The 15245-nt window shown below is 42.4% G+C and overlaps 1 protein-coding gene across 1 annotated transcript in view; it reads right to left on the bottom strand.

Moving 5' to 3' along the window:
• EFCC1 (EF-hand and coiled-coil domain containing 1) overlaps positions 1-14778 on the bottom strand; it is a 140641-nt gene extending 125863 nt beyond the window's left edge. Inside the window, exons 1-2 of the mRNA XM_073574272.1 lie at positions 13964-14778; positions 2837-3237 (exon numbers count right to left, since the gene is read on the bottom strand). Of these exons, the coding sequence (XP_073430373.1) occupies positions 2837-3237; positions 13964-14512 (950 nt within the window). The 5' untranslated portion in view covers positions 14513-14778. The remainder of the gene's footprint in view (positions 1-2836; positions 3238-13963) is intronic.
• Between the last annotated feature and the right edge of the window lie 467 nt (positions 14779-15245).

Genomic DNA, 15245 nt, shown 5'->3' on the forward strand with positions numbered 1-15245 from the left:
CCAAAAGATGACGTCAGGGGGAGATTAGGGCCAGACAGTTTGAATATTAATTCCTGACCCTTTATAATCAGGAAATATGTTACTTCTCCCCTTTCTGCAAATGAACGTTCAGCCGAGCCGAACATTTACAGTATGTATGTGGGGCAGTCGGAAGAGACAGATGCCTAATGTGTATGGGGTGGCTTTAGGTCTCTTGGCATCAAGTGGTAAGATCATAAATATGTTGTTTTTAATTTTTGCATTAAAGATCTTCCACACATTTTAAAGTGGAGGCCAGGATACACCATGACTTTTTGATTTTTGGATCCCTACTAATATGAACACTGAGACAGTAGCTCCTTTGTGGACACCAACTGACCCTGTGGCAAAAGGTTACACCATTTACAAAAGGGAGAAAATAGATATAGAAGGGTTAATGTTTTTCCGCTCTGTTCTAGATTTTGTTTTTATATTCCCCAGCCTTGTAGTTTCATAGTCAAGGATTTTATATTTCTTATCTCATATGCCATGTTTTTAAGGTTCTGCATGTTATGGGTACATGGTAAATAAAATCATCACGGCATGAGTAATAGGATAACGGAGGGGGCGGGCGACATGAGTCACATTGCCGTAAAAGATATAAGAGACGGCATTCTTGTGTGAAATAACAGAAATTGTCTTGCTCACAACAAGTGGGCATCTTTTTCTCCGAGCGCTCGTTATTTGAGGACCTAATCTCTTAAGTCGGCCTTACTGGTGATCCGGCATATCTGACTTTGTGTCAGAACAAAAATAGCTATAACAGGCTGGTAATGAGCTGCATTTCCATTACTATTTTTCCCCGGTCGTTGAAAAGAGTAAACTTCAGTTTCCAGCACAAGTGGGTGGTCAGGAGCATCGCTGTGCTGGAGCAAAAATTAGAAGGGGGCTCAGCGCTAAACAAGGCGGTGTACCCTTTATTTTCTGAAAATGAAAGTTTCAGATTTTAGACCCTCACCAAACATAAATCAATATACCATCCGCTTTATGAAATGGGAAAACCCCTTTAAGCATGCCTTGGATTTAATCCCATTTAAACAGAACAATTTTAGGTGTAATGCCTCTCCTTGTGTAGAGCTATAATTTACAGATTAGTTTTATAGTTGTGGCGCCCATGGCAGGAGTCTGCTGCAGATAAAACAGTTATTGATTTCTTTCTTTTGCTTGAGAACATCTTAACACCCAGAGGCATCAAGAGCCAGAAATCATTAATAATGGTTCTTAAATGAGGTACTGTAAAGCCTCCTGGTTATTGCCAGTGGCAGTTTTGTATTTTCTTTGATGCTTATAAAATCACCAGCTAAAGTCAGTAATATCAGGAAACACACAATTTGTGATACTGCTGTGATGTGGGAAGTTTGTGTCTGATGCCGGCGGGATTTGTAATTAAAGAGCATTTTCTACTAAAATCAAGTAATTGCCAGTAAATTAAATATATATTATAAGGGGCACTTTCCACTGGGGCTATTATACATGTGCTTGTGCCTATAGGTAAATATTACCATAGTATGAAGATTTACTCTTCAGGAGTCTCATAATTTTTTTTTTCATGGTAACACATGTGGGAGCTATAATGATGGCCAAAGAGTGTTTCACTAAAAACCATCTAAGATCATTTTTTAACAAATCGATAAAAGGATTTATATTCATTGCTGAGGATTTTTGTTATTTTAAAATGTTCACACTATTTAAAGGGAATCTGTCAGCAGTTTTTTCTCTACCTCATCTGAGATCAGCATGATGCAGGAAAAGAGAATCTTAATCCATCGATGTATCACCTAGATTACTGAGTGCAGTTGCTCTCACACAATCAGAGCTTTTAAATTTAAAATGAAGCAAAGCTGAGGAAGCTAACCCCGCCCGCACCACAGCTAACCCCACAAAGTCCATAGACAGTGAATGGCGTATCAAGGGAAGGGGCGTTACCAGACTAGTGGAGTCTGTTAATCTCTTAGTGATAAATCCTTCACAGATAGTAAACAGCACACACTTTGTCAAGAGACACATTACTGAATTCTGTGTTTCAGCCTCTATCTCCTGCTCAAAAATCTGCTGTGAGATGCACTTTAAAAGTGGTTTTGTCACAATCATAGATGGGAAAAATTGCAAACTGCTTGAAAAAAAATAAGCAATTTTGCAACATTCCTCTCATTACAAATCCTCTCTGGTCTCAAGAATAGAGTGACTCTTAATTGTAAGGTTTACTATTCGTTGCTCAGGTCACCAGCCACCTCTGTAGTCTATCAGAGGCAAAAGGATTCTCAGTCAACGAATGCAGCACTTACAAGCTCTTTGCTCTAGTGCTTGCAAGCACTGCTTTGAAGCTAACTGGCTGGATTGCTGGGTGCCGCCAGTTTTAGTGCTCCTGTGATTCTCCAGAGGCTAAACTGCTTTTGCTAGTAGCATTGGATAGTGTGCAGTTTGGGTGAGAGGCTCAACCATGGAAGCAGATCACGAGGAAGCCAGGAGTCAGGGGAGAAATGAAGAATGATGAAAATAACCCTTAAGTTAGGACATGTTGGTAAGATACGTATAATATTAATGTTTGATGGAGGTTTAATTTCCAGGAACCTCACCAGTTCCTAGAACGAACCGATACAGTAGTAATAAAATGTAACCTTATGGCAGGTGAATTAACTAAATGGGACATGACCAGGTTGGGGGTGGTGAATGGGGGAGATAAAACAAAATGATCAGTTTCTACATCCTAGAGGTCTGTCTGGGCAGTTGAACCACTAAGTATCAGTAAGTTGTAGCATATCGCAACAATATTCTACAATTTTCCATTTGCCATAATTCCAGATAAGTTATCACATACCTATAATACTGTAGTTTAGTTTCCAGCTGGTCTATATGCATCTGGAGAATGGGAACTTTACTTGATTTTTCTTCCAGATCTTTCACTTTACTATAACATGCCAGGACTGCTTGACGGGCATCTTCCACCTTCCGTCTCATCTCCGTCTGTTCCTTCAAGAGTTGCTGGTTAGATTCCTCCAAGTAAACCAAAACTTTCTCAGTTTTACTCAATTTCTCTTCCAAGTCCTTTTTCATTTTACTTGCGTCCTCTGTTTGCCCATCTTTGGAGCCCTGTATGACATTGATCTCCCTCTGGACACATCTGGTTGTAACAGTGTAGCTCTGGGATAAAACCCTTCTGTTAGCACTGGTAGCTGTCACCTCCATGGGCTGTGATGTACGACTTCTATACAGGCCAACCTACAATATCAGAAAGCAAAAACAGCTTTGACATATATGTTAGTTAATTGGAGGTGTCTGGAGATTTGGATATTTATTTAGGCTAAGTTCACACTAGGCGTTTTTGCTGTGTTTTTTAATGTCAATTTTCAGCTGCGTTTTACAGTACCAGCAATGCCTATGAAATTTAAGAAATCTCATGCACACACATTGTATTTTTTGGTCATCAATATTTTGTGCTCTGCATGGTTTTTTGGACATAGAGCATGTCACTTCTTTCAGCGTTCTTCACCCATTAACCCGAATGAGTAGTGAAAAAACACTGAAAAACGCACTAAAAAACGCAGGTATCATATTTTGTTAAATAAAATAAAATTGCAGGGGCGCTAGCGTGATGGAGAGGATACCAGCTGCAAATAATGGCACAACACCACCCAGTTGTCCAGATAAGAAATTAATATAATAAAGTGCATATATTTGCACTAGAAATTATCCCCAATATTGGTTAATGGAGTAACATATAGGTCATGAGTGCATCTAAAATGCTGTGAGAAATCAAAATCATACATACTGAATGACACATATATAGAGGTTATCGGTGCAATGGTTACCTCTGAATGGCAGACGGCCGAACTGTCCGGTGTCCAATTTCTATAGATAGGTGAGGGAAGCAAAGGTATACGTTCCCCACAGTCTTAACAATGACTGCAGGACCTTGCTTGACGTTGGCGGTCATGTGCCAGCCGCGTGACGATGTACGGAGCACGATGTGGACCAAATTCCTCACACACACCGCAGGCCCTTACCTCAAGTTACCCATACATCGCACCGATAACTACAGGAGCGTCTGTCACCGTCCAGGACAGCGATCCGGAAGATCATATTTTTCAGTTGCAATCATCATGTTTTGTTACTTTTTTTGGGCCAAAACCTGATTTTATGGAATACGCCTTTTTCAGCACTAAATTTTATCAGCATGCACTAGAGACAAATCTAACATGCAAATACGCCGCAATAAAAAATGCGCAAAAAACGCCATGAAAAACAAGAAAAAACATGCTTTTTTCTGCAGCTTCTTTCCTGCCGAGAGATCAGGTTTGGCTGCAGATAAAAAAAAAGCTGAAAAAGTTTGTTGGGAAAACCAGATGATAGATTCCCTTTAAATGCAGATATAATATCGATGATTACTAACTCTTTGCATTAAGTTGGAACAAGATCACATATATTATTATTATTTGTGATTTAGCACTACAGCATTGCAACCATTAAGGTTTTGGTCAAAGTCAACATGTTTCCCTAGCCTTACCATTTTCTGCAAATCAGCCAATCATTTTTCAGCTGCTGGAGTACACAATCACACAAAGCATGAGCGTGTGTTAGCAGGTATATCTGGAAGAACAATTTGCTAACGTTTATAAAGAAAGTATTGTACTTTTATGTAGCAAAGAGAGAAAGGGGCATATGAAAAGTCTACCACCAAATCTCTCCAGAATTTCAAAATGCTACGTACTGGATAAAGTGGTTTTCAAGGTTACGGTAAATGCTGCAAAGACGCAGGAGTGGTGGCATAACAAAGAAATAATAGTCTTTGTTCCAGCATTGAATTTCTGCTGTTCTCCACCGATGTACTGTTTACAATGGCTGCAGTGGTCACAGCTCGTATAGCACATGTGACGTCAGCAGCCCATCATTGGACTTGGAGACATACACACTGATATACTGTATATGGGCTGTGACATCTGCAGCCACTGTAAACACTATACCGGTGGGGAGCATCAGAGATGCAATACTGGAATGGAGGGTGCGTATTATTGCTTTTTTTTTAGCAATAATTCTGCCTCTTTGCTGCATGTACCATAAGTTTGAAAACTCCTTTAAACGGGGGCAACAACATTCAGGAAAAAAAAGCTGTGAAGGAGTCGAATCCTATAGATTAGTTTAAGTCATGGCACTCTAATTCTTAAGAATGAATAATAGGAAACACCTTCATCTACGCTGTAACATCTGCACCCTAGTGTAAATTTCTGTGACCCTACAAAAGCAGCAGAACTGCTAAGTGTGACATTTCCAAAAGGGGTCATTGCCTTAAAAAATGATTCATACATGGAAAAGGCTATGTAAACCAACATTCTGGATGTACTATAAACTATAACCCCTTGCATCTACTCTCAGGGACCAAATTCAGAAGTGCCATTGCGGTAATGTCTCATCGTACATATATTCTTTGCCAATCGTATATATAAAGGTAGACACGTCGCATTGGCCGCACATCACATTGTGTTCTGTATTCCACATGTGTGGTTTGATTTTGCATATGTTTAGTTTTGTCTTGGATTTTCTGGTTTTCCCTCAATATGGTAAACACTTATAAGCCATTACAAAGGCAGGATTGTGACTGTGAGTAATAGTCTTCTGCTGTAAGGGGCCAGTATTCCGGTATATAATCTGTACCATATGGAATACAATTTCCCCACATTTTATGCAGCTGACCCTAAAACTGGCAAATACTACTTTATAAAGAAAAAAAAAATCAATTGGAGACATATGTCTATTCAATCCAGATGTCAAAGGAGGGGAGTCTGTCTACATGAAGCACCAACACGGTACAAGGTCGATCTGGAGTGGTATCTGCCAACACAATCTTAAATTAGGTAACTTTACCATTTAATCCTAGAAGCTAAACTATATATTCTATCTAATTTACAATTATCTAGTGCAGTGCGCAGACACTGAAGGTTATACTGGGACTATGTAATACTCCACTCCCTTCCTGTGGTATTTAAATGTATATACAGTGGTCTTATGTTGCTGTATGTATATTTATATGATATATAAATAGGGAAAGCGTCATTCCCATTTTTGGTCACTAGAAGGGGGAATTATAGTGTACATAGTTACAGCATAGGAGTTCCACATAGTTATGAGCTAGTTAACTGTAGGAGAGGTCACTGTGGATAAGGCAGAGCATTCCCTGAATCTATTCAAAAGGGCCAGGGTGCCAAGACAGTCCGGACGGGCTTAATGCCCAGGACAGCATAGTGACCTCGCAATGTTTGTAAGAGAGAAGCCCAGCCATCCAGGGCAACAGGCCAGTACAGCAACATGCCAGTACAGCAGCAGGCCAGAACAGCAGCAGGCTACAGCAGTATTGGAACAGAGGCTAAAGACAAGGCCAGGACAGTACTGGGATGCTGGTCGCTCCATAATGAGGCAACTTATCGCATGGACTGATGCCCTCAGATCTGCAGTGAAACGGCTGAGGAAACCCCCATGCGCAGTGAGTTTGGATCGGGAGGACGCTGCATCACCGCAAGAGGTAGTACAGAAGGGCAGGTTGCTCACCATGTGGCAACTGACTTCGTGGGCTGTTGTCCTCATGTCTGGGGTGAAACAGATGAGGGAACATCTATCCGTAGCAGAAGCTCGACAGGGAGGACGTTAAGGAACTGTATGATATGGTCCAACACGGGTATATGCTGTATGACAGAGAGAGGAGTACAGGGAAAGAGGAAGAAATGTGCATTGTGGAACCCGTTGTTAATGCTGTAATGAATATGGATGTGCTGCGGAAACTAGTACAGTTGTTAATTTGAAAGTTGAAATGGACTGTGTCTCAATTGCAAAACCGTATAGAGGGAGCCTTCAGCAAGTGAAGCCACAGGTATGCTGGGTAATGGACACTATTTTCATGTGATGGGAGGCCAGGGCACAGATACATCAATGTCCTCGGCCATGACTATGGTCCTGGCCCTCCCTCACACTTGGAGTAGTCGGCAGGATCCCACAGCCTTGCAGAGTGGGGATGTCGTGAAGAATGGAGAGACTTATGCTTTAGATGTGACTAGAATATCGGATATGACTGACAATGTTGTGACTAAGATGGAGTCCATAAAGATGGCGGAGGATGGCGCCAAAAGGAATAACAAGGACTTGGACCTCATCCTTCGTGGGCATGCTGAGGCAGAGTTGGCTCTTCAATATGGAATCAAATTTATGTAGACTAGTGCAAAGGCTAATGTGGAGAATGCATTTTTTACTTTGGCGCGGGACATCAAAGCAAAAATGGACAAGAAAATGGAAGGAAATAGTGCTCAAGGCAGCAACCAAGGAGTCAAAATTACCCAAGAACAGCAAAAGAAGAGCAGCTTCTTCCGATGTGTCCTTCTGTGAGGGACATTGCCTTAGAGGAGTACTTTGCTCCCACCAACTGGACTGTGCCTGTATCTGAAGTTCCACCATCACAGACCCTGATCCTTAAACCACCAGCTCTGCCAAACTGTGGCTACCTTAAAGAGCGTGACGAGCTCAGTCTACGTTAGTAACTGTTTCACTTAGCAGTTCTGGAACATATTCTAAGTTTGTACATTTCTTCCTCATTATACCAATTGTCATGTTATTACTATATGTGTTGCAGTTAAAACCGGACAATCTTCATTATTTTACTCCTAGCCCAGTGTTTATATTTTCAGACATTCCTACAAAGCCATATCTCCTTCTATGTCTCTTGGACCATCCTCATGTTACGTTTTTTTCTAAATTCAGGCCTAAATGTAAAATAAAACACACACATAAATGTGCACCTTCCACTTGCATTCCAATACAAATATTCCATGTTGGGTCTCACAATGAAACCAAAATCATTTTGCTTTAAGTTCAAGCGACTTAGATTTGTGTAATTTATGTACATGTTTATACTCTCTGAGGTCTAGTTTCATTTTACTATCTACTGCTAATTTCTTATGGTTTAAACTTTATCTTGAAGACACATTCTATGTTATTTAATGAGACTTTCACCAAAAACTTAAAAGATATCTCTATAGAAAATAAGTGTTAGTGATGGCAGAGCTTGATGTGGAGTGGAGCAGCACGGAATACGTGCCGCCGTTAAGTGGATGCCATTTAAAATATATATATATTCCTCCTTTGCCAAGGTTGTGCTTGTTGCACCGGATGAATGGAAAACAGGGACTATTCCACGTCCTTGTGGGCAAAGGAGCCTTGAAGAACCACAGTCAGGTTCAGTGTGGCTGTTAAGGGCCATGGATGAGCGTTATTTTTCCCCCATTGAATTGTTGATTTCCCCTCCTGCTGGATAGCAGAACTTTGCCTCTGCAGAGTAACGGGCCCACGGATTGTGGAGCGAACCATGTGTGGCTGCAGAAACAGACTGTACTTGAGGAACAGATGGCTGTTATGAATGAGTCACCGTAGGAGGCAAAAACAGAAATACTAGCTAAGTCCAGAAAACCAGAGAAGTTGGCAGCTATCGGATTGCAGACCCCTGAACCTATCAACAACAACTAGCAGTAGCCGTGGGGGTTCCTACGGTGCCCTAGACCCCTCGATCACAGCCGGAGAACTAAATAGCCTAAAGACAGAAAGGGAAATCTAAACTGTCCCAGAGCAGACCCCAAAGCAATAGGCAGCCCCCAACATATAATGACGGTGAAGCAAGATGAAAAAACACTCACACAGATAGAAAGATAGGCTGAGCAAATGATGGGGCCCAAGCTAACTAAATAGGACAGGATAGAAAAGCTGCTGTCTGCAATCCGCCAAAACCCTATCAAAACAAGAGCCAACAGACTGATAGGGAAAAAAGCCCTGAAGACGCTAGGCTTCAAAAAGACTATATCAGTACTCAGGTATTTTCTGAAGACAGAGCAAAAAGGAATTCAGCTCACCCCAGCAGGGAATGGCAGAAATCCAGAAAAACAAGGCAAAACAAAACCAAAACACAAATGCAAAAGCAGCGCAGAAAACTTAGCTTTAGAGGAGCAGGAATCAGACTGGTCTCCTAGAATCCCTCAGGGAAATCACCAGCAAGGCAGAAGGGCGTTGGCTGCCTTATATCCAGTCAGCAATTCCAGTCACCCAGTCATCATCATCTTGCTCAGGTGCTTGGTAATCAGCCTCACTACCTTCCTTCACCAGAAGAGGGAGTTCATCAGACCTCAATGGTGAAGGGGAAAATGAACTCACAACAGGTGGCATACAAACAGTTAAAGGGCAGTGCTCTGTATGAAGGAAATGGGGTACATGTCTGTGGACTTAAAAAAAGACTGTGTGTAGCTGGTGAGTGTACAGCACACATGTGTTTTTTAAGGGCTGTACCCCACACAAAGGAGGGGGGACAACTCCCCAAGAACTGAGGACCTAAAAAGCGGACCAGACTGATTAATTCTGGGGATGCCTTCCCCTTTAAGGACTGTTGACCTAATAAATGGGTCGCATGATTTGTGTATATGGTTGGTCCTAAGAAACAGGAACGGAATCTGCGGTGCTAGAGGCAGCCCTCTTAGGAGGCAATAGACTCTGATGCATGGAAAGGAACTTTGCTCGCGTCGAGCAGTTTTATCTCTCCCTGTGTGGAGTAATCTGCTGTAAATTAATAAAGGTTATTGTGCATGGTCAGGGACTATCATGGTTAAAGGGAAGGAGAGTGTAAGGTGTGTACCTGGACCATGTAATACTCCACTCTCTCCCTGTCATATTTAAATGTATATACTGTTGTCTTATGTTGCTGTATGCATATTTATGATATATAAATAGTGAAAGTGCAGTGCCCATTTTTGGCCACTAGATTGGGGCATTATAGTGTACATAGTTACAGCATAGGATTTCCACTTAGTTATGAACTAGTTAACTATAGGAGGGGTCACTGTGTATAAGGCAGAGCATTTCCTGAATCTAGTCACAAGAGCCAGGGTGCCCAGACAGTCCAGACGGGCTTAATGCCCAGGACAGAATTGTGACCTTGCAACATTTGTAAGAGAGAAGCCTAGCCATCCAAGGCAACAGGCCAGAACAGCGACAGGCCAGAACAGCAGCAGGACAGAACAGCAGCGGGCTACAGCAGTATTGGAACAGAGGCTAAAGACAAGGCCAGGACAGTATGGGGATGCAGGTGGCTCCATAATGAGGCAACTTATTGCATGAGCTGATGCCCTCAGATCTGGGGTGAAACAGCTGAAGAAACCCCCAAGTGCAGTGAGTTTGGATCGAGAGGATGCTGCATCACCGCAAGAGGCAGTACAGAAGGGCAGGTCGCTCACCATGTCTGCGTCACCGCAAGAGGCAGTACAGAAGGGCAGGTCGCTCACCATGTGGCAGCTGACTTCGTGGGCTGATGACCTCATGTCTGTGGCGAAACAGATGAGGAAACACCTAACCGTAGCAAAGCTGGACAGGGTGGACGCTGACGAACTGTATGATACGGTCCGACCCGGGTATGTGCTGTGTGACAGAGAGTGAAGTACAAGAGGGAAAGAGGAAGAAATGTGCATTGTGGAACCTGTTGTTAATGCTGTAACAAATATGGATGTGCTGCATAAGGGAAGAAAGCCTTGAGAAAGCCGTGGAAAAACACATGTCGGGAATCAGCAGGGCACTCCATTTCAGACAGACATGGGTAAGTGGCAGTGACTCATTAGGGGTCATGTAGAATTATTTATGCAAATACATGCAAGACTCACAAGGACATGCATCTGTCTCTCTGGCACTAATTGTGTATCCAGCATTTGTGCGGAGTTAATTATTGGACACTTTATGATTTTATACTTGGTGCCTCTTTACTCTTTCGAAAGCTTACAGGTTGCCCTGTTGTATGTCTTGGAATGTTCCTCCTTGTCACCTGCTTGATCTCTTTGCAATATAAATGTATGCTGTGTAACTGATTTTGTATAAATAAAATTTGACTATTGATCTTTTTAAACACATTTTTCTTGTGGCTTATGGCTACTCTTTTTTCTTTTCTATGTTTTTGGGAGTACTCCACACTCATAGTAATTATTTTGGCTTAATTTATGGGGGGGGAACTATACTCCATGTGAGTCAGTTCCTTGCCTTGCCTTGCCTTGCTCTATTCTACCATTATGAGGTTTTTGAATACTTGTTTCATATGGATTCTAAGGAGTAAAGTTTTTTCTTTTAGAGAGCAATAACTTGTGGTGTAGGGAGACTTATAGGCTATACACTGCTACCCTGGGAATTTAAATATGCAAATTTCCTCTTTAGAGAAGAAGATGACATGAACTTTAGCGCCACCTAGTGGAAGTGGCAATTCTAAAAGTTAATATCGATAGTTTAAAACGCCTTGCACCATGACCTAGAATAAGAGGCTAAACCAAAACCTTCATTTGCAGAAACATGTTTTGTGGCATTTAAGAGTCTCTCTATTCCAATTTGGCACTCTTAACACGGAGAAACATTACCCCTCTGACACCCTGTGAGATGCCTCTGACTCAGCCAAGCCAGTTCTCCTGCTTTGCACTGATCTTAGCCAAACACCCTTAAACATGTCTGTAAATGAAGTTTCTGGTTTCGCTTTATATTTTAAGTCATGTAGCAAGGCCCTTTACAGGGCTGATATTGACTTTTAGGATTGCTACTTCCAATAGGTGGCACCTTAAGACGTAACAGAAGTTGCAAAAAATGACATTCATGTGCAGCAACATACTACATCTTCACCTTTAGGGGAGTGAATTTTTCCCACATGGGGCAGCTTGACATTTAATTATTCATAAGAAGTAACATAAATTTAGAGTAATGTCTATATTATCGTATCATCTCTCCTTTTATTAACATGCCTGGTCCTGGTATTATGATTTTCCTTGCAGGCGGCAGTATTATGGCTCTGTATACTTGATTGGATCTCGTCCAGTTACATCAAGAAGGCCTTTCCTACAACTAGATTCGGCAAAAACGTTCTTGATCACATAGAAAAGAAGTCTATTGCTACCTTATCAAGTTTTGTTCAATTACATAAAACTGCTGTGTGGCACAGTTTAACACATTTACCCATGAAATGATCCATGGGAAAACTATAACAGCTTGGGGGAATATAAGTTACACAATCATGGCTAAAAGTTTTGAGACTGACACAAATTTTGTTTTTGTTTTCACAAACTGTGCTGTTCATTGTTTTTAGATCTTGTGGTCAAAAGCTGCTATGGTTACTGAAGTACAATTATCAGCATTTCATTACATTTTAAACTTTTATTGATGAATACATCAAGTTTAAAGGGAATCTGTCACACCCTAGGACAATTTTGAGCTATTACTATGGGCATACAGGTAATAGAATGGTTTAACTCTTAGGGATACAGGTAAGGATAGTTAATCCATTCTATTACCTGTATGTCCTAAGTAATAGCTCAAAGTCGTCCATGGGGTGACAGATTCTCTTTAGGGCTCATACTCACTTGCGAGAGACTCACATGATTCTCGTGCGAGTCTCTTGCATGAAAACCTGGCACTGCCACCGCACTGGGACTGGAGCGTGCGGCTGCATAGAAATACATGTAGCCGCACGCTCCGGTCCGTGTACTGGTGGCAGTGCCAGGTTTTCATGCAAGAGACTCGCATGAGCATCATGCGATTCTCTCGCAAGTGAGTATGAGCCCTTAAGTAAAGACTCAACACTGTGTGTTCAGTTGTTTTTCTATCAATGGAGTGGGCTAACACAAAATTTTGCCTAAAATCACTGCCATGAATAAGGAATGGGATTACATCCTCGAAGAGCAACTTCTCGAAACGATCCAGGAGAAATTTGGTGATGAACAATGCTTTTTCCAGCATAATGGAGATCATGTCACGATGAAAAAGTGATAACTAAGTCGGGCTCAGTGACAAAACATTGAGATTTTGGGTCCATGGCCAAGAAACTCCCCAGATCTCAATCTCAGTGAGAACCTATGCACAATCATCAAAAAGCGGGAGGACAAACAAAAAATACAGAAAATGCAATAAACTTCAAGCACTGATTAGGTAAGTTGTCATCAGTAAGGATTTGGCCCTAAGCCGACATCCAACTTGTCAGGGCAAAGGGCAGACGTCTTGAAAAATGAGGGAAAACACTGTAAATATAGAGATTTTGCATAAATTTGATGTACTTGTAATAAAATTTTAAAAACATATGAAAGGATGATAATTCAGTAATCAGAGAAACATCCGACTAAAAGATCTTAGAACATCGAAGCAGCAAACTTTGTTAAAAACAAAGTCTCAAAACTTTTAGCCAGGACTGTATATTAGTACCACTTTGTTCTAATTTGCCCCAAAGATCTCTCCCGCTCTGGATTGGACGGCCACACCTAAAGAGCTTCTATAACCATATACACAGCTCAGTAGGTCAAACAGATGACAACCCACTGGAAGATCAGTTTTTAGGGGGTCAGTTTACAAATAGCCTTGTAATTCCCAATGATTACATGGTACATGTGCAGTGACTGAAGCAGAGCTCATGATGCTGCCTGCTCTGTATTCCTGGGGCCAGGCACTCCTGCAATGGTAGAAAGTTTTCAGTAACCCAGCAAAATAAAGCCAGTGGCACAACTTGATGCTTGTTGATCATAAAGACCATATGTCTCCTCATATGCATTAAAGTGTCCCTTTCGGGTCCCCTAAGCTGCAGGGCTTAGGGCCAACTGCAGTCTCTGCCCTCACCATCATAGAGTATTGCAATGCTGTTTTCTGGATTAGTATCTCCCCAGTCCTGGGCAAATCCTGCATGCACTTAGAAAGCTAAAGGGGGGATATGTAACTAGGTACAGGTAATGTCCAAAGGCTGGTGCAAAAAAAGACATAATTTATCACATAAGCAGCATCTCTAACCTGGAAACGCTAATGGTGGAGTTAGTTAGGAAACAAATCAAATTGGTCGAAACAGTTGGCATCCAGTAGTCTGCTATAGTCTCCCTTCTGCTAAATATCACTACTTGAAGCTCCCCAGTTTCTTGGCACTTACTTGCAATGCCAGGCAGCGGGCATCACTGCTCTGCAGCGCCCCCTTCAGCTCCTCTAGCAATTGTCGCAGATGTTGGTTCTCCCCCTCCAGCCTCCGGAGCTGATCTCCACTGGCAGATCGTGCCCGACTTCTCGGACTTCCCCTTCTTGCCATCCGCGGGCTTCTCAGCCGGATCTGGTCCTGGATCTGTTCGGGCAGCCTGGCAGTGCCAGCTCTGGAGCTGAAGTACCCGCACAGCCTGGCATGGAACTGTCTAAAACTGACCCTCTCCGGGAGATCGTCCAGCAGCTCCTCACACTCCTCTGTGCAGGGCTCCAGCCCCAGTACCCTGCAGAGGGTCCGGAACGCCTCCCTGGAGATGGTGCCCTGTGCCTGCCAGTCCAGGTGATGGAAGACCTCCTGCAGGTACTGATCCAAGCCGGTGGCCAGAACGATGATCTCATTATCCAGCCCGTGGTCCAGCCCGTAGTGATGGGCGAGAGCACTTACCAGCCACTGGGTCCTGCGAGCTGGCCGCAGGGGGCTACACTGGTCACCCAGGGGCTCCATGCTTAGCTTAGGGTCTCCTGGGCATCTTCTGTGGGTATCTGCTGGATCGATGGTTCCCTGATGAAATGTGATTTCTTCTGAGCAACTTTTCAAAAACTTTTGAAAACTTTCTCAGTGTAGAAGAACTTTCCTGCAAGTTGATGTATGAGAGGCAGTTGTCACAAGTGGACTAGGAAAGTCAGTGTGTGAGGTCCTGAGTGTCTTGTAGTGTGGTGTGATCGTGTATGGAGTGTCAGTGCTCCCAGCCTCCTGCAGAACAAGCTGCCTTCCTGCTATCCTAGTGTTGTTATCCCTAGTACCTCCCTTGGAGGAGGAGGAGGAGGGATCACACAAAACATATCTGGTCAGTGTTCTGCTCCTATTGTCTGTCACATCCATGTCCAGAATCAATAAAGTCCCTTCTTGATGAGTTTGCCTTCATTCCACCAACTTTTAGATTGTTTTCACTAGGGCATCAAAACACTGAAACAAAGCTGCATGCGTGGCTTTTGCCATAAGGTTGTCCCTCAATTATGTTATTCTGTATAACAAAGTGGGTATGTGATAATACATGGAAATTTCTTGGTGTTCTCTACATGCAGTTTTCCCTATCGTATTATTACCGGTAATTTTCATGGGAAATCTGCTGAAAAAAAGTATAGTACACGTTGTGTTAAAACGCTGCAGCCTCACAAAAAGTCAACAAAATGGTAGGTATTCATACATCGTCATTCATAGGTCATTTTATTGAAAT

The sequence above is a fragment of the Dendrobates tinctorius genome, unplaced genomic scaffold (genome assembly GCF_039654945.1).
Source record: "Dendrobates tinctorius isolate UK_male_01 unplaced genomic scaffold, ASM3965494v1 ptg000038l, whole genome shotgun sequence".
In the NCBI taxonomy this organism is placed as follows: domain Eukaryota; kingdom Metazoa; phylum Chordata; class Amphibia; order Anura; family Dendrobatidae; genus Dendrobates; species Dendrobates tinctorius.